Here is a 27179-nt window from a genome sequence, read left to right as displayed (position 1 = left end):
ATACAAAATAAAGTAATAAAACATTCAGTCGAATGGATTTACAAGTTATGCAATCTAATACCTAATTGAAGTCAGATGAGGGGTTTCATGATGAGTTTAAAGGAAAATAACATGTGGCACACTAGACAGTAAAAAGTAATACACAAGACCTTAAATAACACGCTAGTTGGTAAAGGTTTGCCGTCGCTGCCTTATAGCATAATGATATTGTTGGACATGCAGAATCAGAAACATTGAATGAAATAACAATAATAACAATAACAAACAAAGAGATAAAGAATTATGTGATTGTAAAATAGCGGTTAACTTACCCAATGGCTTGTTCTAGTCCGCATCTTCTGAAAGAGGTTGAAAGCTGCTCATATCGCCTTCACTGTCATCCGCGCTATCACTAACGCTCTCTCCGTCACTGTCACTAGCGTCCTCCAGATTAATGATTATGCTGTCTTGCATTATATGATCGCTCGCAATGTACTTATTCTCAGTGTCGATTACGTGCCTACATCGACTCGACCATTCTTCTGCCCCAATTGACGCAATTCCTCCCATCAGCAATATTCTTGCATTATCGAGTCTGAAAGTAACATTCTTTTGTGCTACATAATCTTTCACTTGAGCCCAAATCATTTAGATTGGGTTCAAGTCTGGATGGTATGGCGGTAGACGCAAAATCGTATGCCCATATGTAGCAAGTAGTCTGTCGATTTGATATGACTTATAGCGTGATTTATGGAAATTAATCAAAGCGTACAGTTAGATTTTTATCATCTCTGTAGAAAACGGAATACCCTTATCACTCAACCAATCCTGCATAACTCTTTTTCTGGTTGATGATGTGGGTGCATGCTCACATTGGACATTATGGTACGAGGCATTATCAATCACGACTACAGAGTTGGGTGGCAAATTAGGAATTAATTTCTCTGTCAAATATTTCTCGTAGTTTCTATAGTTCATCTCATCATGATAATCCCCTGTTGTTTGGCTGGATTTGAAAACCAACAAAGCATTTGGAACGAAACCTGCATCTGAACCGGCTTGTGCCGCTATTAATCGTTGCCCTTTCGAGATAGGTGACTTCAGTCCATGAAGAGTACTGTCGCTCCAAGCACTTGACTTGTGTGCGAACTATGCAAATATGTCTCATCAGTGTAAACAATAGGCCTACCCTCTTGTCGGTACCGCTTTATGCTTTGTATGTACTGCACACGTAAGAGCCTTATGTCAGGCTTCTCCATAAGTATTCCAGGCATGTCTTCTGTTTTCCTCCATCGAAAACCTAGGCCTCGAACTATCTTGCTTAGTGTTCTTACGCAACCTTTAAACTGTATATCCTCAACCAGTTTCTTACGGATCTTTTCAAGCGTTGGTCTCTCGCCTTCGGTATTGTGAAAATTGTGAATCGTGCGCCTGACCGCGCATTTCTCAAAATCGTCTAATTCACACTTCTTGACAGACTTCGTTCTTCTCCTTCCACGCGTTGAAAATGAATCCACTTCACCCCTTTCGATCTTCTTTGCGTCCCGTATTACATTCCGCACGGACCTTTCCGACACACCCGTTGCTTCGGTCACTTTCTTTTGAATAGCACATAAGTTTCCAGTGGGGTGGGTTTCGTTTTTCATGAATTTATACACATTATAAATAACTTCTCTAGTTTGACTGTGTAAAGTTTTAGCACTCCCTAATTTAGAATGAAACGGGGGCATCACTACGTACACTGAATATTATACTACAGCAAATTCACTTTCAGCTACGAAATATAAATAAAATATTAATAATACAAGCACACGCTTCTTGCTTCTTTTCAATACACGCTTGATAGAGAGCTGTACACTGTGCCTCTCAGTGAGCGGTTGAGTAACAATGAGCCCGGTAATCAGCATTCGGGCGACACACAGGAGCCCCGCAACGAGCTTAAACTTCGCCAACAGATATTGGTCTCTGCGCACGTTTGAGTTTCGGCAAGCTCTTGTTGCGGGACCTATACTAGAGTTCACTATCCACAAGAGATTTTAAATGACAAAACATTTGCAAAAATAAGCTCCATAGTTATATAGGCCTACACATTACAGGCTACATCCACAATGACAGTTCTACAAATTTGTAAATTGTCAGCTGTAATTCTATCAGAGTATATATAACTTCTTCCTGCATACATTGACCAGTTCACCTCAGTTTATGGTTGTGTTTGCGATGACTGAACAGACCAATCCTGGCGTGAAATATACGCCCACACAAATCAGACTGAATGGATGGAGGAGGGTGGGGTTGTAATTGACGGAGTTTTCTTGCTTGTCACTTGGCCTCTTGATGTCTGCGGCGTTCTCTTTAAAACAAGTTGACAGCGGTGGATGTAGTGTTCCATCACAGTGAGTAGTCCACAGCACATTCTTCCCATGTCTGTATATTTATACCAGTTGTCTTCATGATGTGTTTCAGCTGGTCCTTAAAACACTTAAGAGGGGTTCCATGAGTTCTATTGCCAGAGCAAAGTTCACCATAAAGAATTTGGCGGGGAAGCCTGCTATCACCCATGCGGTGAACATGGCCTAACCGATGACCGATGATTGTTGCCTCCCTGCTATTTAGCTGCGCTTTGTCGAGAACTGCCATGTTGGTCACATAGTCCTCCCACTTAATATTCAAGATGTATCTCATTTTCTGTTGCTGGAAGCGCTCAAGTTTTTTGATATCACGGCGATAGAGTGTCAAAGTTTCACAGCCATACAGCTTTGACAACAGCTTTGTACACCATGAATTTGGTATGCAGTTTTAAGTCGTTATTCATGAAGACTGTGCATTAACCGTCTGAATGCTGCATGAGCAGCCCCAATTCTTTTATCAACGTCTTGTTCGCAGGTACATCGTTTAGACAAGATGCTTCCAATATATGAAAAGTGATCAACCTGTTCTAGTGTTTTGTCTAGGATGGAAATACAGAACTCAGTAAGAGTTAATCCTGGGGCAGGTTGTTCAAGTATCTTTTTTTCTTTTTACGCATTAATGGCAAGACCAAAGCGATCTCGTGCAGTTTTAAAGGAGTTGACTGACTGTTGTTGTTCTGCAGGTGTTAGACCAGGAGATGCAGTGTCATCGGCATACTGCAGGTCTGTCTCCCGGGTAACCAGGGTATTTCTTTGTGAGCAAAGTCTTGCCAGATTGAAAAGGCCTCCATCAAAACAAAATTTAATCTCCATGCCTAAGGTGTTTGCAGATGATTCATGCAGCATGGCAGCCATGTACAGTGCAAAGAGTATAGGAGCAAGCACACAGCCTTGTTTCAATCCATGAACGATTGGGAACGAATCCGATACTGAGTTACCATGAAGAACCTATCTAGACATGCTATCATAAAGAGCTTGAACCAATTCCACATAACGTTCAGGACATCCAAAATGTCTCAGTACTTTCCACATAGCAGACAGATCTTGGTACTGAATCAAAGGCTTTTTCCAGATCATAGAAAACTAAATACGGAGGCTGCTGTTGCTCTCTGCATTTTTTCTGGAGTTGTCTAGCACAGAAGATCATATCTGTTGTGCCTCTGGAGGTTCGGAAACCACATTGAGACTCAGGCAAAATCCTCTGTGAGATAACTCGGAGCTGGTTTAATAGTATTCTTGCAAGAATTTTACCTGCATTTGACAAAAGCGATATACCACGCTAGTTCCCACATACACTACGATCGCCTTTCTTGAAGATAGTGATGATGGTAGCATTCTTCAAGTTGTCAGGTACTTCTCGAGTTTCCCAAATCAAGAGGACGAGTGTGAAAAGTCTAGTCTTCAACGGTATACCTCCATTTTGTATCAGTTCCAGAGGGATGTTATCAGGACCAGGAGCCTTTCTTGGTTTTAGTTGATTGAGTGCTTTGGTGAAGTCTCTGTATGTGGGTGGAATTGCCATCCATGGTTGTTGGGGCTGCTGAGGGACAGTACGAAGAAAGTCCTCAGTGACATTGGAGACACGATTCAGAAGCACAGAGAAATGTTCTTTCTAATGCTTTAAAATTTTCTCCATTATCAGTTAAAATGATGGAGTTGTCAGTAGTCTTCATTGACCCGGATGAAGATCGAATTGGTCCATAGGCTATATCTCCTTTATGTCAGCATAAAAGTTTTGCAGGTCACGGGCATCAGATAGTCTTTGCAGTTCTTCAGCTTTTTGTTGCCACCAGTTATTCCTGATTTCCTTAGTGCCTGACATTTTCCTTTAAGTTCCAAGAAATGTGACTTAGGGTCGGTTCTACCATCTGCTGGTAAAGTAGTTGGCAGCTGCCCGGGAGGTAAACTACCTGGCGGTGTAAATCAGCTGGTACTTCGCCTTGCGTGCAATCACCTCCGCGCAAGCTCTGGGTAGCTACCCGGAGCTAGACACCGATATACGGAGTTGGCTATACTGATTTTCAGTGACTTCTCGCTTTCGAGTGTGGTGCTATCTATTGTCAGATATATGAAGCTCATTTCGATTGTTTTATTTTCCTGTGCTTGCATCTGTTGATTATCATCAAAAAGCCTAATAAGGGGAGTCTTAAGAGTTACGGACAACGATTTATGTCAAGCTTTCGTGATTTTAATGTATGAGCTTCAAAATCAATACCTAATTGGGATTAAATTCTCGAGATTACATTTTCTTATGCCAGTTATAACCTGTCATGTAAGGCAGCGTTTTTGCAAAGTATTCTCGTAGTAGATCGGTCTAGTCGCTCGCTCCGTAATAAAAGGTACGCAGGTTTTCATCGTCTTTCTAATTTACATTTTAAAAAATATTTTCGTTTCCTGCCGTTGTCCTTAACTCTTTTTCACGCGCTTCCATATACGTATATACACCCAAATCTTCCTTACGGACTTACTGCCTTTGAGCATTCTATCTACAGGCTTCTGTGAATTGATTAAGTATCTCCACAATGCTCTATTTGCAACTAGCTCTGTGACCTCGTTTAGTTCCACATGCTTCCATTTATTGATAATGCATTTCATTCTAATGTTTAACTTTATGAAGTTGAAAGGTACCGATAAAGAACTAATCGGGTTAAATATCCATCATAGGAAGAGCAATTCGGGAATGGAATAGTTTCCAATTTCTTCGAAATCATTTACAAGAAGACTATGCAAATAACTGATAGGAAATCTGCTACCTGGGCGACAGTCCTTATGCTATATTAATCGTAACATCACTTTCTGTAAGTAGCACACATATAAAGCATTTTCCTAGTAGACATAATATTGTGATTAAACATTTCAATGAAATATATTATTAACAAAAGAACGTATATAAAGAGGCATACAGATTAATACAACGCTAATGAAAATAAAAAAAGATTCGTCATAATGAAGACTCGAACCTGCAAACCTTGTATCATGAACTGAGCGCGTTAGCCATTACGCTACGTAGAATCTTGGGGTGCTTGGGATACATAGGACTTATACCCGGTGTCTGAAAACTGTAAAAGTAGAAAATTAAATTCCATTTGAAATTATTTCCAGATATGTTTTGATTTTATATCCTTTTAGAGTTTCTTTGCGAAAGCTTGACGTATAGAATGTGTTCCCTACGCTATCAATGCAAGAGGCTGGTGTGATCGTTGCTACTCAAAGGAAGCATTAATGTTCAAAATCCTGCAATACAATATCAATCACTGTTACAGTATAATGCGTTTTTGAGTATACTAAGCTAATTTGAGTTGTATGTCACCAGAAATACAGCTAATAATGTTCAGCTCTCAAAACTTGCCCAGCAGGTAAAGTCTTGTGATACAAATTCTTATAATTTTGTTAATTACCACCTATTCAATACAATAAAAACGTAGTACAAACTTACATATTTATTAAGATGTTTATATGGTACATGTTTCGCTCCTTTTTCGTGAGCATCATCAGCCAACTATTATTCACTTAAGGTTGTATAAGATCATGAAACAATTGTTTCGGATTAAGATTATTCCTATAAAACTAATTGACAAATCTTATAATATTTTAAAGTCATATAACAATAAAATTATGTCTTTAAGTTAAAACTTTTTGTCTAAAATCTATCCAAGTCTAACATTTTATTGACGAAACTCATCCGGTGAACATCTTTTAAATTGTTTAAAAAATAAAAAATAAATAAAAAATTTAAAAAGAACTTTTCCAGTTGTGTCCAGCATACATAAAGGTCTATAACCACCAAGTTTTCCTTTGCCATTTTCCATCGGGGACTAAAAACACCCGTTTGCAGGCAATGATTGTACATATTCAGCAACAGTTCTGGACATAGTTCTGCTATTATCTTTAGCACTTCTGTAGGTATACCATCTGGTCCTGGAGTTTTCTTGTTTCTAAGAGAGCTAATAGCTCTATTCAGCTCTTCTACAATGAAGAGGGGTGTATCATCCAGTTCTTTTTCGTCGTCACAGTCAATCCTCTTCTTGTTTTTCTTCCTCTCTGGATGGTCTGGGAATAGTGTATCCACAATTTGTTTAATTGTTTGCGGATCCGCACTCGGGGTGAAAATGTCCCGAGTTTCTTCATTACAATCTTATAACCTTGTCCCCATGGATCATCTTCTACTTCTTTAGCCAGTGCCCACCATTTATCGGCTTTACTTTTTCTGATTGCATTACGGAGTTCCTTCTTCGCTGACTTGTACTCCGCTGTGACTGAGGTATTCTCTTGACTGTCTCTCATCCTCTGAGCCCTGCGTCGAAGTCGCAGACAATTCTTTCTCAGTTCAGCAATCTCTTCGGGAATGAACGTCCTTTTCACACTTCCCACCTCCCATCGGATGCAATGATGCTTCCCAAATAACTGAACTGATTTACTTGAGCCAATTTTTCTCCTTCCAACCAAACATTAACATCTTGTTTACCATATGGAGTACATTTCATTATATTGGTTTTTGTTTTGTTAACATTCATGTTACATTTTAGTATTAGTAGATCATTCAATTTCTTTAGTGAGGTCTCTATCTCCTTCTCAGTTTCTGCTATGAGGGCAATATCATCTGCAAAACATATAGTTTGGTATAGTTGGCCATTTATTTTTATTCCATGGGTGGAGGTGGCTGGAAACACTTTCATTGCTTCTTCTAAATACACATTGAATAATAGAGGTGACAGACAACATCCTTGTCTTACTCCTTTCCTTATTTTTGTGTTGATTTTCTCCTGTCCTGTACAGCTGATAGATGATTTTCTGATCTCTGTAGTCCACTTTCAGCCTTCTAAGGGCTTTAAACATAATATTCCAGTTAACATTATCAAACGCTTTCTCTGTATCAATGAAGGCAATTAGGATGTTCTTATTGATTCTTAGGGCTTGTTCAGTTGTTGTCTCAGAATTGCTTCTCTTGTTCCTCTGTTTCTTCTAAACCTGAATTGATCTTCTGAGAGATTTTCTCCTATTCTTTTCTCCATGCGATGATAAACAATTCTTGTAATAATTTTGGAGGCATGTGTTACCAGGCTTAACATTCTATAATCTTGACATCTCTTTGCATGATTACTTTTTGGGATAGGTATCATTACGGTTATCTCAAAATCTTCCAGTATTTCTCTGCTAGTATAAATAACATTTACTAGTTGATATAAAGAAGTTTTTGCATTGTACTATACCATACTATTTCTTTCCTTTACAGCTCTCTGAATGTGGGCTGTTGACAACATATTCTGTACAGCTACAAGTTACAACTGTCGACTTTGTCGTCCAGATAAAATTTAGATGTGTAATCTACCAATTTATGAAGAGTCTACAGGTAAGAATAATCATAAATGATCCAGTATCTTGGACAATCCTCCATGTAGACCAGTTCATACAGAAGGGGGTAGAGTGATTACCACAGTGGGTTAGCTGCTGTCTACCACTCCAATGGTTAGTTGGGCTGAGTGGGTTAGACAGTTAAGGCGTTGACTTTCTGAGTCCAAGTTGACAGGTTTTATCCTGGCTCAATCTGGTAGTATTTAAAGTGCTCATATACATCAATCCTATGTCAATAGATTTACTGGCACATAAAAGTACTCCATCAGGACAAAATTCTGGCACCTTGGCATCTCTGAAAACTGTAAAAGTAGTTATTGGGACCTAAAACAAATAGTTTTAATATGATTACCATCCATATGGATGAGGTTCTTATCCCAGTGTATACTTCACTGGAATTTTCACCAGGAAAATCATGTGTTATCAAGAAGAGCCAAAATCTAAAATGTGTGTGGGTGGCCCCAGCAATTTCAATTTAGTGATGAGGAGGATGATGATTCTTGTTTTATGGGGCCTAACATGTAAGTCATTGGACTCTGTAGTAAGCTTCAGAAACTGTTCCACATGTCCTACCCTCTCTAATACCGGTATTATGAGGGGCCAAAGACCTAGATATGAGACCCCTCAAAATAAGAATGATGATGATGATCATTATCAAAATCATCATCTATTACAAATTGAAGGAAGCGCCTTAAGGAATGCTATCTCTCATACTAAACATGAAACAGCTACTGCACGAAGTTGGGACATTGACCATTGGTGTAATTGGTAGTGCAGTCTTCTTGGTTAAAGTTGGAGAGCATGTAAGCTCTTTTCTGAGATTGCTAATTGTACTGTAATATTGAAGGCTGCCTTTGGAAGGCTGTATTTGTAAACTTTGGAGCAAAGTGCTTTTGAATGGGGAGATTCTCCCCTCATCCAACTAAACGCAACATTTGCGATGCTGTAAAATTGTAAATTTGGAGCTGAAGCTCAGCACTTGTTATTTTCAATCTGCTATTTGTACCTGTAACCTTGTTATTTCACGTAGTGAAAAGTTTGTTAAGTTTGTGATTTGAAAAGAAATATAACCTGTGTTATTTTGTAGTTGCCTCAGCTGACTGGATTTATTTGTTTTGTCTTTATTTACTTCAAGAAGTTTGAATTTTTCTCCATAGATATCCTTACAAAAACTGTGGTCATGCACTCTGTTGCACGGTGGAAGAATTAGTGATTTAAAGAAGTTTTGTGCTATTATGTTTTCTCAGCTAAATTAGCTTTCATTTGTTTCTGTATTTCAAAGTTTGCAACACTTCCTTCTCATTCTGCCAGCTTTTGAATCTGACCAATCACAAATTTTCTGTAATTATTTTTCAACCAATAATAGGCTTCTTGTACCTTTTGAATTTGCCAATAAAAATGAGAGGGTGTGTCCGGATTTAGTCCAGAACCCTCTCGAACCATCCCTCTGGGTATATAAGCTGCGGATTTCTCGAGCTACCTTGTCTTACTGATCGTCGTCTTACTGAGCGTGTGTGTGCTATGACAGGCAGTTCAACAGCCAAGGTAATGACCACCAGTCTTATATTTCTGTAGCTACCTTCGCAGACTTACACGAGGGGAAGGAGTTGAGGGTACCGCCCAGTACAATTATTATTATTATTATTATTATTATTATTATTATTATTATTATTATTCGCTGGGACAACGTTAAGTCTTGTTGCATTTGACACTAAACTTGGCCTTCTTTAGAGCCCAAATTTCCCTCATTCTTTGTGAGTGGGCCTGCTTACGCTCCTCTGTCCAAGGGTCACCGTGTCTTCTCTTCGGTTGCTCATCTCGGTTTAGCCCGTTCATCAATATTTTCTTGCGGAAGAGATCTCTGTTAAGGGCGTCTTCAGCTGAGATATGTAGCATTTGCAGGTCTTCTTTGGTATTTCTAAACCAGGGAATTGTGGTTTTGGGGTTTGAATCAAAAAAGTGAAAGATTTCTTTAGTTAACTTTCTTCCGTCCATTCTTATCAGATGACCGTAAAATCGTGCCCGTCTTTTACTGATTGTGTCGGTAATTTTCTCTATTTTGCTGTAGACTTCCTTGTTGGATCTCTTTTGATGGATTCCATTTCTGTACTTTGATCCCAAGATTCCTCTCACAGTTTTGTGTTCTCTTTTCTCCAGTTCTTCAAGGAGTCCTTTGTTGGCATTTAGAGACAGGGTTTCGGCTGCATATAGAACTACTGGCTTCAGAACTGTTTCATAGTGACATATCTTGGTGCTTTGGGAAAGGCATTTTTTGTTGTAGATTGTGCGGGATGTTTGGTAGGCTATTTCCAGTTTGCGTACTCGCTCCTGAAGTGCTTCTTTGTCCAGTCCATTTTTCATGATGATCTCACCCAGGTATTTGAATTTGTCTACTCGGGTGATGTCCCCGTATTTTGTATGGAGTTTTGGTGGAGCCTCTTTGATGTTAGTCATTACTTCTGTTTTCTCAAACGATATCTGCAAACCAGTTTGTTTGGCAATTTCCTTTAAAATTTCAACTTGAGCTCTAGCGGTTTCTATGTCGTTTGAGAGAACAGCAATATCATCGGCAAATGCTAAGCAGTCTGTTGCGATCCCCTTGGATTTGGTTCCTATTCTCAATGGACTGTAGTTGGTTTCCTGTAATCTCACCCGCCAGGTTCTGATGATCTTTTCAAGAACACAGTTGAAGAGTATCGGGGATAGCGCATCACCTTGTCAGACTCCTGTTTTGATGTCAAAGGAATGCGAGAGACATCCGTGGAACTTCACCTTGGATTTTGTATCGGTTAGGGTGGCTCTAATTAATGCCAGCAGTTTCAAATCAACTCCAAATTCACTTAAGATGTTTAGCAGGACTTCCCGGTCAATGGAGTCGTATGCTTTCTTAAAGTCCACAAAGACAGACACATACTGCTTGGACCTTAATGTACAATATCTGATGATCGTTTTGAGATTTTGGATCTGTTCAACTGTTGAACGACCTTTTCTGAACCCTCCTTGGTATTCACCTATTTGATGTTCGACTTGTGCTTCCAAACGCTCCAGGATGGCAAGTGATAGAATTTTGTAAGTCACGGGTAGCAAAGATATTCTTCTGTAGTTGTTGATGTTCTTCCTGCTGCCTTTTTTGTGTAATGGATGGATCAAAGCTATTTTCCAATCTTCGGGTAGGGTCTCCTTGTTCCAAATTTCTTCTATTTGCTTTTGCAAGATATCAAGTGATTCCTCTGGGGCATATTTCCATAGTTCTGCTACTACTGAGTCTTCCCCCGGCACTTTGTTATTTTTGAGACGGGCAATGTGGTGCTTGATTTCATCTCTGTCGGGTGGTCTGAAATCTGGGTACCTGAGTAAGGGTTCCTTGGTCTCAATGGCGCTTTGCGGTTTAGAGCAATTAAGTAAATTCTTGAAGTAATCTGCCAGAATGCTGCAATTTTCTTCATTTGGCGTCGCCAGTGTGCCGTCCTTTCGCTCAAGGCATAGAGATGGTCGTTTATAGCCAGTGAGTTTGCGTTTGAAGGCTCTGTAGTACTCTGCTTTCATTCTTCCTAAAGTTTTGTTCTATCTTTTCAATGAGAGATTTTTCGTATTTATGTTTCTCAGTTCTGAACACCCTAGCTGCTTGGGCACGTTGGGTTTTGTAGGTTTCCCAATCATTTTCTGATTTTATAGAGTAGTACTGTTTCCACGCGTTGAGTCTTTCTTGGAGGACTGATTCGCAGGTACCATTCCACCAGGCATGCTTTTTGCTTCTCTTGATTTCTGCAACGTCTTTGGCGGCCTCAACAAGGAGACTTTTGGCGTTGTTAAAGTCACAGTCATTTGGTCTAGCCTTCTCCTGGAACTCCTCGACCCTGTGCCGAAGTTTATCATTGTCGAAGCGTGTGATCTGTTTGGTTGTCTTCCTTGTGTTTGCGGGATTTGGTTTGAATTTGATAAGAGACATATAATGATCTGAGGCCACATTGATGCCTTTCTTTACCTTGACATTCATAATTTCAGGGCTGTTTCTCCTGGAGATTGCAACATGATCAATTTGGAACTCTCCGAGAGCTCGGACGGGAGAACGCCAAGTCATTTGCTTTCTGGGTAGATGGCGAAAGTGGGTCGACATGACCTGCAGGTTGTGATTTTCGTAAATGGACACCAGTCTTTTGCCATTGGGATTGGTTCTTTTGTGAGCAGGGTAATTTCCTATAACTTTCTTGTACTTCTGTTCACGACCTAGTTGGGCATTGAAGTCACCCAAAAGAAGCTTGACATGGTGTTTGGGTATTTTGTTTAATTTTTGATCCAGTAGGTCCCAGAAATTATCAACTTCGTCTGGATCAGACTTGTTCTTATCGTTTGTAGGAGCATGTGCGTTAACTAGGGCATAGGTTTTGTTCACGCATTTAATTGTGAGTATAGACAATCTGTCATTCACAGGTTCGAAATTTGCAACCGATTTGAGGATCTTGGTTCTAACAGCAAACGCGGTTCCAAGCATCACAGCTCCATTGAGGATTCCTCTTTGCGCTTTGCTCTTGAAAAATTGGTAGCCTTCGGATTCAAAAAATCTCTTCATCTGGGTACCTTGTTTCCTGTAGGGCCATTATGGATATCTGATTTTCGTGAAGAGCTTTGGTGAGGGTTTTCAGCTTGCCAGTTTGTGTAAGTGATTTTATGTTGAAAGTTGCTAGAAAGGTTTTAGATTTTGGCCTGAGTTTTTGACTCTTCGGATTACACCGAGACGCTCCGACTTGTCTCTTTCATGATGTCGAGTGTCCCCCAGAATCCGAACGAGACTCGTGCGCCGTGGCGTTCACGACGAGGGTTTTATCCGAAGATTTACCCCCTGGGATATGTTTCTTGAAATGTTGTGCCATCATGCTTTTTGACTTGACTTTGCTTTGGACGGGTACCCATCCTTTTACAACTAGAGTTGTTAGCCCTAGAGGTTATCTCAAGATGTTTTCTGGCTTCTGATCATTTACCAGTCTTCGCCGTAACCCTGGCAAGGGACCAGTTTTTTTTTCACGGTGGTATTTTATTTCCCTACTACCCTTTGACTCTGCTGGCGGCAGAGCCAGCGAGCTTCCCCAATTCCAGTGGGACGCGCCCGATGGAGGTAACCGGTAAATCCGCACACGGCTATTATTATTATTATTATTATTATTATTATTATTATTATTATTATTATTATTATTATTATGAGAAAACATAATAACACAAAACTTCTTTAAATCACTAATTTTTCCACCGTATAATATTTATATTTAACTTGTATGTTCAACAGACTGGAAAGCTGTTAAGTTGCCTTTGTGAATCTTATTTTAAATGATAACCTTTATTAAAAATAAGTACAGAACTACCGGTAGGCTAAGTGATGAACATTGGAGTCATGCATTCACCTCATCATTATCAGTTATGCACCCAGCATAAAGGTTATTGTTGAGAAAAGTAGAAAGATGATTGTAAACTTATATTTTCTTGCAGCCATTTGAGGTATGCTTATAATCCATTTCCACATCTTAATTTTATTGTCTAGAGCTATTTTACTACATCATCATTTGACTTTTAAAATAATAATATGATTACAGGATAGATAATTTGAAAGCGTGAGACCTTCTTAGTTGATCAGTGAGGCATCTAGGTTGCTGGCTTCTGGCCTATACTGTTTAATGAATGAATTTCTTCTTCCTTTTTCATATAATGGACATATGTATTTTTCTTTTGATATTGTATTTTCTGTCCATATTTTATTTATCTATTATTCTAAATTGTATTTTAAATTTTATTATTTTCAGGCATTGCTGTTGAAAACTCCAACTATACCTGGCCATGAAAACAGTCATGATATAACAACTCAGACTCCAGACTGCAACTCTAACATTGTTGAAGTGAAACTGCCAAACTCAAATGAACAACAGATAAGTCCTGTAGTTGAAACATGCATGTTCACTCAAACAGAGAACTCTCTCAATTGGGAGGAGGCTAGGAGTGGGGATGGTTCAAAGGAAGAATCTATTGCAACAACAGCAGCAGATATCATTGTTACATGCCATCCAGCAACTCTAGCTGCCATCACAGGCCAGAATTTTATCACAACAACCTCTGGTGAGACAACTGTGTTAAAACCATGTGGCAAGGAATCTTCGGAACAACAACAGTGTGCGGGAAGGACAGGAAGCGATGTAGAATCAGAGAATAAATCTGTAGTTTGTGAAATGAGTTCAGTTCAGTCTAAGTCATCAAGTTCTCAATTTATTGACCTTGATGATAATAAAACTGAATTGACTGTAACAGAGCTAAAGCCTTATATAAGTTCAGAGAACACGAGGGACTTATCAGCTCATGAGCAAATAGAACCACTTGTATTGGAGGCATATGCAGAGGAACATGGGAGGGAAACAGATTCTCCAAAATTTACTCTTGATAGTTCTAACGTGATGCATATTGTTGTTGCATCAGCAGAACAGGAGAAAGAAGAGGAAGAAACAAATGTGGAAACGGAGGAGGAGGATAGTGAAACAGCCATTTTTATTTGTGAAGTGTGTGAGCGAACATTTATTACAGCACGCAGCTTGGAAATCCACCTAAATCTTAAACATAGAAACAAAGGACAGTGTGATATGTGCCCTCTTGTAAGTACCTATTTTTAAAGTTAATATCACTTCAGCAATTACATGTGATAAAATTCATTTTTTGGTCCGTATTGAAAGTATTTGTAATAAATAACACTAATCATCATCATCTAGGTATTCTGCCTTATGGCAGGTCTTGTCATGGGATGAACCTCTTCCACTGTTGCCTGTCCTGTGCCAAGTTTTTCATGTCCGAATATTTATTTCCTTGGATATTGTCCAACATTTGATACTTTTTCCTTCCTCTTCCTCGTTTGCCTTTCACCATTCCTTCTTTCAGTAAACAGTCCCTCCTCAAACAATGTCCGATCCAGTTCATTTTTCTCCTTCTAATGATTTGTAACATACTTCGTTCTTCTCCAACTCTTCGTAATACCTCCTCATTCCTTACCCGGTCTTCCCATTTCACTCGTTCTATTCTCCTCCATACCCACATCTCTAGTGCCTCCATTCTCCTCTCATCTTTCTTTCTCAATGTCCAAGTCTCTGCGCCATACAGTACTATGCTCCAAATGTAACACTTAGCAAGTCTTTTCCTCAAATCTTTGTTTAGTGGTCTACAAAATAATTTTGATTTTTTCTTAAAGCCTTCTTTTGCTATGGCAATTCTTTTCTTAATTTCTGTTGTGCAATACATATCATCTCTGATCATACTTCCCAAATATTTGAAGTTACTGACTTGTTCTATTTCTTCTCCCTCTATACTAATATGACAACTTCTACCTTTTCCTCCAATTATCATACTTTTGGTCTTCTTCTTATTCTCATTCCATATTCTTCTAGTTTCATGTTGAGTTTATCTAACATTTGTATCATTTCACGTTCGCTTTCTCCCATCACAACCATATCATCTGCAAATCTTATACATTCTACTTTCCTACCTCCAACACAAACTCCACTATTTCCATTAAAACTTTGATTGATTATTTCTTTGAGGTAGATGTTGAACAGTGTCGGTGATAAAGAGCAGCCCTGTCTTACAACCTCTTCCTAATTCAATTTCTTCACTCAACTCATCTCCTATTCTCACTCTTGCTCTCTGGTTTAAATACAAATACACTAGTATGTTTTTATTGTTCACCCACCTATTCAATACAATACAATCTTAAAAATTAGGACTTTGTCCTTATTAAAATTGTTAACATAAAATTAATACATTGGATGGTACGTGTTTTGCCTATCAATAGTAGGCATCATCAGCCATATTTTTTACCTTAAGAATAGATCAGGTACCTGATTGGAAATGACTTATGAATGCTGCTAAAAACTATGTCTTGTAAAATGGATTAGAGATCGTTAAACACCTATTACAATATAAAATGTAGTATACTATTACTTAACAATATTTGTGTTAATATTTGAGTCTAAAAACATGACAATTATTTGAGGATTATGACATAGGTGTTTGGTTCTTGATATTAAAAGATATTACAATAAAGATAAAAATCAGAAAGCACATTCCATTTAATTGTCAAATGGCACGTTGTTAAAAATTTTGAGGAAAGGTGAGCATTGGTAATGGTCGTTGGTTTTTGAAATTAATAAGTATTGATTTTCATTTATATGCTTATAAATTTTGAAGAATGTTCATATGGCCAGGTATTATTAGTTGGAATGGCTGGTGCCGTAGACTATATTGAAGTTTGTGTAGACGTCATTAGGCCATCTTCTTTGATGTAGTACTTGTGGGAATAGTTTGTGATAGGTGTGGCTCTTTGTTGTTGGACGTGTTGAGGTGAGCATACTAGTCGGGGGAACGTTGTTGTCAATCGGTGGGTAGCCAAGTGTATGATGAAATTCTGTAATTAAAGAGTTATTTTGAAAATTTAACGAAGGACCATAATTGGAATAAAGGAGCTGAATAGTGGAAGTTGAATGAAAAGTGTTGACACTTACCCCTTCGACCGCTGAGATGTTAACTTATGTTGAGGGCTTTAGAGCAACTGGCAGTTGCCGAACTCTTACTTTGCGTGTTGTATTTGTGAAGTCTTGGTGGAGGGAGTTGAGCTTGAGAAGGCGTGGCTAAGGGCCCATTCGCTGCGTGTGAGGAGGAGTTGCTGGCAGCGGGAGAAGGGGAGGGGAGTGGTGTGTGCGTTGGATTGGTGGGAGTATTTACTGATTTGGTGCTAAATATTTTATAAAAAATACTGTTCAGAAGGAATGGTGTTTGTAATAGAATTGGAATCTGTTCATAAAGAGGACTTTTGTTATCTATTATGTCATTTAAGTTTCTGTCTTTGTTATGTTGATCTAGGAAGATGTATAAGTTTTCATATTCTGTCAAGAGCTTACCTTTTTCAGTTCTTTTTAAAATTTGAAAATCCTGATCTATTGTAGTAATTTGTGACCTGTTTCTTTCATGTAGTTACTCATCGCAGAGAGCTTGTTATGTTTTTAGGCGTTATAATGTTCTGCATTTCTAGTTGAGAAACAGCGGCCTGTTTGGCAAACATAAGAAAAATTACATACTGAGCATCTGAGTCTATATATACCTGAGCTTGAATATTTATTATTAGTTGAATTGACTGTGTTATGATTAAAAAATAAATTTTGATTTGTGTTCTGCATTGTGTAAGCGATTTTTATCTCGTGTTTTTTTAAAGGATTGGTAATTTGATGGATTTTTGGGTTGGTAAATATGAACTTCACGAATTTTGGTTTGTTTGGTTTTATTGGAGAAAGGTTTGTGGTTAATTTTAGTCTAACTTTATTAATGATTTTGTTGACCATATGTGGATTGAACCCGTTGAATCTGGCTATTTCTTTTATGAAATCTAATTCAGTTTTTTGGTTATTCAGTGAAAGAGAGATTTTTAGTGCCCTGTATACTAATCTGTAATAGGTGGCTTGTTTATGGGAATTTGGGTGCAAAGATTAGTTTTTTATAGTTATTGGAGTGAATGAAGGCTTGCAGTAAATTTGGAAAGCAAATTTTTCTACAGCTCGCGTGATTTTGATGTCTAGATAATTGATTGAATTGCTGTTTTCATTTTCCTTCGTGAACTTTATATTATTGTCTAAATTATTTAGAAACGTTAGGATGTTGTCACTATTGTTAAGTTGTTTATCAATAATTGCTAATGTGTCGTCGACAAAACGGAGCCATAAACTGCGTCCGTTAATGTCTTTTACTATTTTGTTGTGTTCAAGATTGTCCATGTATATGTTCGCTAAAATGCCGGAGATTGGGTCTCCCATAGCTAAGCCTTCTTGTTTATATATTTTGTTGTTGAAAGTGAAGTAATTATTGTGTAAAACAAAACTTAGTAACTTTATGAATTCGTCTATTTCAATTTTGCTTAATGCGCTGTGTTTGGAGAGTTTGTTTTTTATTATGGTGATAGTTTTGTTGACGGGTATATTTGAATACATATTCATGATATCAAAGGAACATAAAATGCGATTTGGTTGTAAATTAAATTTGTTTAAAGTTTCACAAAGTTCAATAGAATTTTTTATGGGATTTGCATTGTGCAATTTAAAATGTTTTTTTAAGACTTGTGGAGGAACTGAAAAGTTTTGTAAGTGGGACTGTTTCTGCTATTGATTATTGGTCTGATGGGGGTATCTTTCTTGTGTATTTTAGGTAATGATCTTGCTGTAGGTAATTTTGGATTCATAGTGCTCATTTTTTGATATTCTTCTTCATTTAGTAGGAATATTGAATTTTAAGGAGTGTTTTTAGATTGCGTTGTGTTTTTACTATAGGATCTTTATTGATTAATGTGTAGGTTTTTTGATGTAGTCTTGTTTATTCATTAAAACTATTGTATAGCCCTTATCAGCCTTTGTTACTATAACATTATTGTTGTTAATTTTAGTTTTTAGTATTAACACAAATATTGTTAAGTAATAGTATACTACATTTTATATTGTAATAGTTGTTTAACGATCTCTAATCCATTTTACAAGGCGTAGTTTTTAACAGCATTCATAAGTCATTTCCAATCAGGTACCTGATCTATTCTTAAGGTAAAAAATATGGCTGATGATGCCTACTATTGATAGGCGAAACACATACCATCCAATGTATTAATTTTATGTTAACAATTTTAATAAGGACAAAGTCCTAAGATTGTACTGTATTGAATAGGTGGGTGAACAATAAAAACATACTAGTGTTATTTATCACTTCAGCAAAGCAAATATAGTACAATCTCAGCTCTCAGTAATGTGTCCCTCTTGGGACAATAGGGCTGCCAGATTAATGGGATTTATAGGCTAGAACTTCTTATTCTGTAGAAAGAAAAAATGTACAAATTCAAAGAGGTAATTTGTGCACTCTTTGTTTAATATTACATACTGCTGTAATCTTTAGGGTACATTGCAGAGCTTTACAGAAAGTTTTTGTCTTCGGCGTAAAATCGTAATGATTTCGTCGTTGCTGTGCACTTGAGTAAATGGTACTGGTCACATAGTTGTCCACATAGTGTACAGATGCATTGGCCTGATGCTTGATGAAACCCTCGTTGGATGCAGATTCTGTAGTGGAAGCCATGTACAGCCCTTCTTGAATAAACGTGTCGCAGTGAGAAATTTGGTTCCTTTCATTCATCTGTATTCTTGGCTGGTGTAAGATAAAATGTGTTTTCAATTTCATTAGCCTTTGCTTCCCTTTCTCTTATGTGGGCTTCATATGCAGGTGTTTGAGGCAGGTTGTTCTTTATCGCTATCTCCCTGATGAAAAAATCAGGGGCGATCAGGAGGTGGACAAGTCTTGACCTAGCTGTTTGTGATAGTCTAAAGGCTCTACGTAGGTAGGCTTCTTTGACCATCTCTATTCTCCTGAAGTTTGTGAGGGTGCGATGGGCCCATATTTGGGTAATTGCGCAACAAGCTATCGGGGCAATCTTGATGTGAAATAAAGCTGAATCAAGTGATAATTTTTCTAAATTCTTAATTGCAAATGTGGCTGTGATAGCAGTCGTGCATCTCTCCTCTATATGCTTCGTGAACGATTTTCCCGTGACTTGAAGTGTCAGACCTAGATATTTGTAAGAGTTTACCAGCTCTATTTGACCATTTCCACAGTGGAAGATGTCTGTCTTGGAGACCCTCTGTGGCTCAGGTGGCAGCACGTCAGCCTCTCACTGCTGGGTTCCATGGTTCAAATCCCGGTCACTCCATGTGAGATTTGTGCTGGACAGGGCGGAGGCGGGACAGGTTTTTCTCCGGGTACTCCGGTTTTCCCTGTCATCTTTCATTCCAGCAACCTTCTCCACTATCATTTAATTTCATCTGTTAGTCATTAATCATTGCCCCAGAGGAGTGCAACAGGCTTCGGCAGCTGGCACAATTCCTATCCTCCCTTCAAGATGGGGGCTTCATTCATTCCATCCCTGACCCAGTCACTGAGTGGAAAACAGGTTGTAGGTTTTCACTCAAGATGTCTGTCTTGGAGATTTTTACCCCTCTCGTGAATATCATGACTTTAGTTTTGTTGGTATTGATGTCTTTTTCATTTGCTTTGTGACCAAGAGTAAAACATGTTCAGTCCTTTCTGTAGGGCCAGGCTGCTTTTAGAAAGAAGAATCATGTTGTCTGCATACAGAAGCTTTGTGATGTCTTCAGATGCAGCTTCATTTACTACATCGTGGGTAAATGTATTAGATAGAAACGGGCTGAGAGGTTGAACCCAATACCCCCCCCCACACACACACACACACAAATAGAGGTAGCAAAGTGACGCAGAGGGATGTTAAAAGTAGATCGTGATCGAAACTGACAGGAAACAGTCATTAGCTGAGCAAGACAGGGATAATCTTAAATAAAGGGAGTTTATTCTAATGAAAAGGAAACACACAGTAAAAATTGCCTTACCCTCATAATAGAAAAGAATACAAAGGGGTACATTACGTAAACATACAGGTACATCAGAATATGTATGGTTGAGCCACGTCAGGGGCTCTCTCTCTCCCTCCGCCCCCTCCCCCTCCCCCCATTTTACAATATTATCAGAATGAAATATGAATGCCACCGAATTAGGAAGTCGCCTCTTTCATACAGACAAAGGCTATTGCAACAGGGTATTAGAGTATTCCCCTTTCATATTTTAGGTCAGTGAAGTGACCTCGAATCAAATTGTCTTCCTCCTTTTTACCACATTCCCTCCCTTTGTTTTGTGGCGGCAACAATTCCCAAAGAAAAAAATCTATTATCTTTCAGGCACAAAGAAAACATATCAAATAAGAAGTAAGGTGAGGGTAAGTAGGTGAGGCAAGGAAGTATGCATAAAATGCATACACGGAGAAAACAACAAATACAAAATTTCCATGGTTACCTTCAAAATACACAAATGAAGTTAAAAGATGGCAGAGCCAAAAATAAAATGAGAAAATGGCTGGAGAAGCCAGGAACAAGAATGAAATAACAAAAGATACTGGAAATTGGATACACAAAAAAGCAGTGTAGATCCAGATATCAAACTCATTCACACGAACACACATAGAGACCAACACACAGAAACGTAGGGCGGAGCGACAAGCTGGTAAAGCATGTTGTAATAGTTCACAAAAAGTATAATCAAAACAATCAGTTTGCTCGTGAATCTGGTCTGGTAAAACAAACACAGAACCAGGCCAATAAGGAAAACGTGCACCACACCGGCAACAACGTATCATGCACTCAAAACCCTCATAATCAGTACACATCCATACCACACATCAAGAGTGGACATGAATAGTACAGAGTGGGCGAGCAAGAAAACACCAAAGGGTGTTGGAATTGAGCAAAATATAGAATGCCCATGCGTACACAAAATAGGTCTCACACATATATGCGTACACATAAACCAATCAAACTGAGCAAATACAAAAAAAGATAAAACAAAAAACAACAAAAAACAAAGAAACCCCGCAATCTGCACTGCTCTTGGTTTCCAAACAAAACATAAAAATTGGCAGACGTACGAGAATATAAGATCAATGGGAGTCAAGTCTGCAACAAAATTAAAGTAGAATAAATATGTTACCCCAGAAAACACTCAAAAGCAACCATGGCCAGTCTTGGGAGGATCAAAAAATAGCAAAATAGTACCAGGCAAGTTGGCCGTGCAGTTAGGGTCGCACAGCTGTGTGCTTGAATCCGGGAGATAGTGGGTTTGAACCCCACTGTCGTCAGCCCTGTCACCCTGTCAGGATTTATGGAGATACCAGAATCGGAGACGATATGCCCTAAGAACTTGTTCCGTCTAGAACACAAGGATACCTTCTCAAGATTGACAGTAAAGCCATGTTTCTTTAGCCTCGTGAGAAATTCATGAAGATGAGCAATGTGTTCTTCAAATGTGTTAGAAAATACGACGACATCATCAAGGTAAGAAAAGAGACAGAAAAACTTTAAATCTCCGAAAACCGAATAAAGTATGCGGCTCAGCACTTGACCACCACTGGAGATACCCATGGGCACCTTATTGAACTGATACAGACCGAAAGGAGTTGCAAAAGCAGTGAATTCACGGCAACTAGGGTCAAGTTGAAGACTGAATAAAATTTAGCTTTCCCGAAGGACTGTAAGGTGGACTCAATTGAGGGAAGAGGGAAACTGTTAAAGACTATATTCCGGTTTAGAGCTCTGTAATTTATAACCAGACATGCTTGACCATCTTTCTTAGGAACCAGAAAGGCAGGGCTACTGTATGGTGAATTTGAGGAACTTATCACACCCTTCTCTAACAAATCATTGATACACACTTTCTCATGGCGGCAAGCTTAGGAGAGAAGAACTGAAGGGAGGAAGTCTGACAGGCATGTCGTCTTTCATTTTGATGGAGTAAGAAAATTCTTTAGCACGTCCTAGTTTTGTGGAAAACACGTCAGGGAAATCTTCAAGAAGGCTGTTCAATATGGAAGCCTGACTTTCAGGTAGGTCACTTGGGCCAATGTAAGCTCTGCCATTTGATAAGGCACATAGGGGTTTGTTTCCAAGAGGATTGTCAAAGGGGAAACTTTCGATCTAAAACGGAAGGCAAGAGATCAATTAATGAAATCAATCGATAATCCAGTGGCTAACATGAAATCCATGCCTAAAATGAGAGGAATAGCTAAATCCAGGACGACATTGAAGTTCCAATCCCAAGAGAGATTATGAATTTTCACGTGAGTTCTGATACGCTCCACAGGAAATGCACGACGACCATCTGCAGATACATAACTTTTGGAACAAGCATTACTACGAAGGTATTTTAACATCATTCCTGTGACAAAAGATTGACTGATGAAAGAACTGCAAGATCCGGTGTCCAAAAGAGCATACATCATGCATGAACCACAAAGAACCTTGGCCCAGTGTGAAGATGAAGGAAGTCTGCAAATTTTACGATGAGAATAGTTACTAGGCGCCAGCGGTGGGCCATTATGTTGGTGCAAGGTTAGTTTACCTGGTTGGTATTGCACTGCGGACATGTGTGGCGGTAAATGCCTATCAAGCTACATTGAGTACACTTCGCAGATGATTTTACCCTGCAATTACAAGAAATATGCCCGTCTTTCTCACAATTCCAACATTTAATAGCATTCAACACTCTATGGTGAGACCTATCTTGACTCAAAAGGGCATTGGTGTGACGATCTGGGCGATGACGTGATTCTAAATGGTCAACAGACTTATTAGAATCTCGAATATGAGTAGGCGACCTGGTGTAGGAAATGGTTTTTGGCACAGTATGGCAAGCAGTATTAGGGAAAGAACAATTAGCAGGAGAAGGGGGAGGTTGATACAGGTTGTTTAGGTGCAGTGTTGATTCAAATTCATGACCAAGATTAATGATATCATCGACACGGTTTACATCGGACCTCTTTATAAACAATCGGTATCGAGGGGCTAGATTTCGATACAAAGTATCAAATATTTCAGATTCATGGACATTAACGTCAAGCTAATTGAACAGGGTTAAAATACCTGTAGCATATTCATCAATGGGCTCTTCCTGACCTTGTGTCCTTCTGAATATTTTTTGTTTGAGGATGAAATCCATGTCAAAAACATACCAGATGCAAGGCTTTTCAGGCGTTTGCTCTATTAACCAGCGTTTCGTCTTAGGTCTGATATCTCCCGTATGCAGTTATCAGACTGTGCCTCTTATAAGGGCTTCTGATAAGTTCACCTGCATACACCCCAGCGTCAGTGGGTGGGGTCTAACACATCCCACTCTGATGAGTCTAGTGTCAGACCTAAGACGAAACGCTGGATAATGGAGCAAACGCCTGAAAAGCCTTGCATCTGGTATGTTTTTTTGACATTTTGACATGCTCTATTGGTGAAAAATATCTAATTCCCTCCATGGGAATTTAGAATTTTCCATGAAATCCATATCAAACAAACCAAACCTAATCTTGAGTTCTTTTGCAAAATCAGCCCAACATCAAATTTTATATTTGCATAGATGGAACCATTTGCTGACACAACCTTCTAACATTCCAGGAATGACAGGAACAAACAGGTCTAAAGACATTGAGGCACATCCTGCTATATCTTCTACTCTCTCTAAAAATTTGATGACTGAAGGCCCTTTTCTTTCACCAGGAAATTTCAAATTCCATTGGTGGACGATGTCCAGAGCAGGATTAACACGGGGTGACCTATCCGTAACAGAATGGGGAATCTGTTCCATTACATTCACATTGGGGCCAGGTACAAGTTCATTATCACCATTTCTAATCCCTACATCAACAGTGGAATGACTAATGTGAGATAGGAAGGAGGTGTTATCATTTGCTACATCATTACCCTCATTTGCTTCATTACTGGGAGGGTTATCTGACGTTGTTTCATTATCACCGCAAGCATTTCTATCAGTTTCACGATCTATGGTTTAATGATAGAGTAGACAACGATAAAGTAAATGAGAATATCTTAGAATAATCACCAAAATCAAGAACGAAATCACCAAGTTTTCGCCCAAAATAAAACACATGTAGGGAAAGCGATATCAACAGTAGAAGGATTAGCATGTCAAATAATGCATACAATGACAAAGTGAAGTCAGATTATGGGGTTTAAACAAGTTCAGCTCTGTTCCACCAAAATTATGCTTTGAAGAAACATTTTGATCAAACCACGCTCTGAATAGCATTTGAACTCAAGCCCCCCCTCCTCCCCCTCCCAACATAAATAGAGGTAGCAAAGTGACACAGAGGGACGATAAAAGTAGATCGTGATCGAAACTGACAGGAAACAGTCAGTAGATGAACTTGGCTTCCGATACCAGTGGACCAAGTATAGGAAGCAAAACTAAAATCGATACACGTATATATTAAGGCAGGGATAATCTTAAATAAAGGGAGTTTATTTAAATGAAAAGGAAACATGTAATAAAAATTGCCTTACCCTTATAATAGAAAAGAATAGAATACAAAGAGGTATGTTACTTACGTATAACATTCAGGTACATCAGAATATGTATGGCTGCGCCACGCCAGGGTCGGTCGGTATGTGTGAGTGTGTGTATCCCCCTCTCTCATATTATCAGAATGAAATATGAATGCCATCGAATTAGGAAGTCGCCTCTCTCTTGCAGACAAAGGCTATTACAACAGGGTATTAGAGTATTCCCCTTCATATTTTTAGCCAGTGAAGTGACCTCGAATCAGATTGTCTTCCTCCTTTTTACCACATTACCTCCCTTTGTTTTGTGGCGACAACAATTCCCAAAGGGAAAATCTATTATCCTTCAGGCACAAAGAAAACATATTATCAAATAAGAAGTAAGGTGAGGGTAAGTGGGTGAGGCAAGGAAGTATGCATAAAATGCATACATGGAGAAAACAACAAATACAAAATTTCCATGGTTACCTTCAAAATACACAAATGAAGTTAAAAGATGGCAGAGCCAAAAATAAAATGAGAGAATGGCTGGAGAAGCCAAGAACAAGAATGAAATAACAAAAGATACTGGAAATTGGATACACGAAAAAGCAATGTAGATCCAGATATCAAACTCATTCACACGAACACACATAGAGACCAACACACAGAAACGTAGGGCGGAGCGACAAGCCGGTAAAGCATGTTGTAATAGTTCACAAAAAGTATAATCAAAACAATCAATTTGCTCGTGAATCTGGTCTGGTAAAACAAACACAGGACCAGGCCAATAGGGAAAACTTGCACCACACCAGCAACGACGTATCATGCAGTCAAAACCCTTGTTATCAGTACACATTCATACCACACACCAAGAGTGGACATGAATAGTATAGAATGGATGAGCAAGAAAACACCAAAGGGTGTCGGAATCGAGCAAAATATGGAATGCGCATGCATACACACAATAGGTCATCACACATGTATACGTACACACGAACCAATCAAACTGAGCAAAAAAATAAAGGGATCTACACTGTCCTTAGTTTCCGAACAGAACACAAAAATTGGCAGACGTACGGGGATATGAGATCAATGAGAAACAAGTCTGCAATAAAATTAAAGTAGAACAAATATGTAACCCCAGAATACACTTAAAAGCAACCATGGCCAGTCTTGAGAGGACCTAAAATAGCAAAATAATAAGTAAAGGAAAATATAATCACAGCAATAGAACCAGGCCAATAGGGAAAACTTGCACCACACCAGCAACGACGTATCATGCAGTCAAAACCCTTGTTATCAGTACACATTCATACCACACATATTAAAATATATGGGCCACAATATATAAAACACTTAAAAAGTTTTAACACATTGTAACTTTTTACCTTGACTACTGACATTTTAATTTCATGCTACTGTATACCTTTCCATCCCCCATTAGACATCCGGATGTCTAATACAATAACAACTTGTGAATTGTCTAATGGCTGGAAACAAATCATGTACTAGCTGATGATGGCCGTTAAAGAGCCGAAACTGGTACTAGTTTAATCTATTTAAAATAAATTGTGTATTGATTGGTGGAAAAACACATTTCTTATCTATACTTTGAATCTGTCAATACGGAAAATGAAACTTATAAATAATAATAAAGCTTTCAACTTAACTTTCGATCTTGAGAAACTGCCTGAACGCATCAAAGTATCCGTGTACACACTTACTCTTCAAGAGAACCCGTTCCTGATAAGCAGTGCTGTGGAAGGTCTTGTTTGTGAAGTAGATGAAATGAGGAAATTGCGGGATGGTAGCATACTCATTAAGACTAGTACACTCCTGCAGAGTAAAAAGTTACTGGAAGCCACAATGTTCGGGCTGGTGCCAGTTAAGATTGCTATTGGCTTTACGTTGCACCAACACAAATAGGTCTTATGGCGACGATGGGACAGGAAAGGGCTAGGACTGGGAAGGAAGCAGCCCATTTTCACACCAGGCAAATGCTGGGGCTGTACCATAATTAACATCCAAGCTATCAATGCATCTTTAGTACCCAATACCACCAGAGGTACCAAGATCGGCCAAATGCCACACGGCCGGTCGGTTTTCGAATTGATAGCTTGCGTCGTGACATAAATATAAATATCGGTGGTTGTCTTGAACAGACTTTTAGCGAGGTACCTCTGTGGTTAGTTTCACAACTGGATATACGTCTAGACCTACTCCTTGGATCCAAGGTGAACACGGATTCCTCCGTTTATCAGAGGTATTTCCAGGACTTCGCTCACCAGTATCCAGCTGCGAGACGTATCTTCACAGATGGTTCTAAAATTGGAGAAAATGTTGGTTGCTCTTTCGTCACTGATGAAATGAGCATGAAGATCTTGCTTCCTAGTGTATGTAGTGTGTATACTGCGGAGCTTTACACCATCTCAGAAGGTCTGTAGTTTGCACTGGGTGACGAAAGAAACCATTTTCTTTTGTGTACCGACTCATTAAATTCTCTGCA

The 27179-nt window shown here is 38.8% G+C and overlaps 1 protein-coding gene across 1 annotated transcript in view; it reads left to right on the top strand.

The window, feature by feature from the left end:
- LOC136867136 (zinc finger protein 652) overlaps positions 1-27179 on the top strand; it is a 65657-nt gene that overhangs the window by 3842 nt on the left and 34636 nt on the right. The window contains exons 2-3 of the mRNA XM_067144245.2: positions 7621-7737; positions 13532-14368. Of these exons, the coding sequence (XP_067000346.2) occupies positions 7621-7737; positions 13532-14368 (954 nt within the window). The remainder of the gene's footprint in view (positions 1-7620; positions 7738-13531; positions 14369-27179) is intronic.

The sequence above is a fragment of the Anabrus simplex genome, chromosome 3 (assembly GCF_040414725.1).
Source record: "Anabrus simplex isolate iqAnaSimp1 chromosome 3, ASM4041472v1, whole genome shotgun sequence".
NCBI classification, from domain to species: Eukaryota; Metazoa; Arthropoda; class Insecta; order Orthoptera; family Tettigoniidae; genus Anabrus; species Anabrus simplex.
This window is presented reverse-complemented; position numbering and strand designations above follow the sequence as displayed.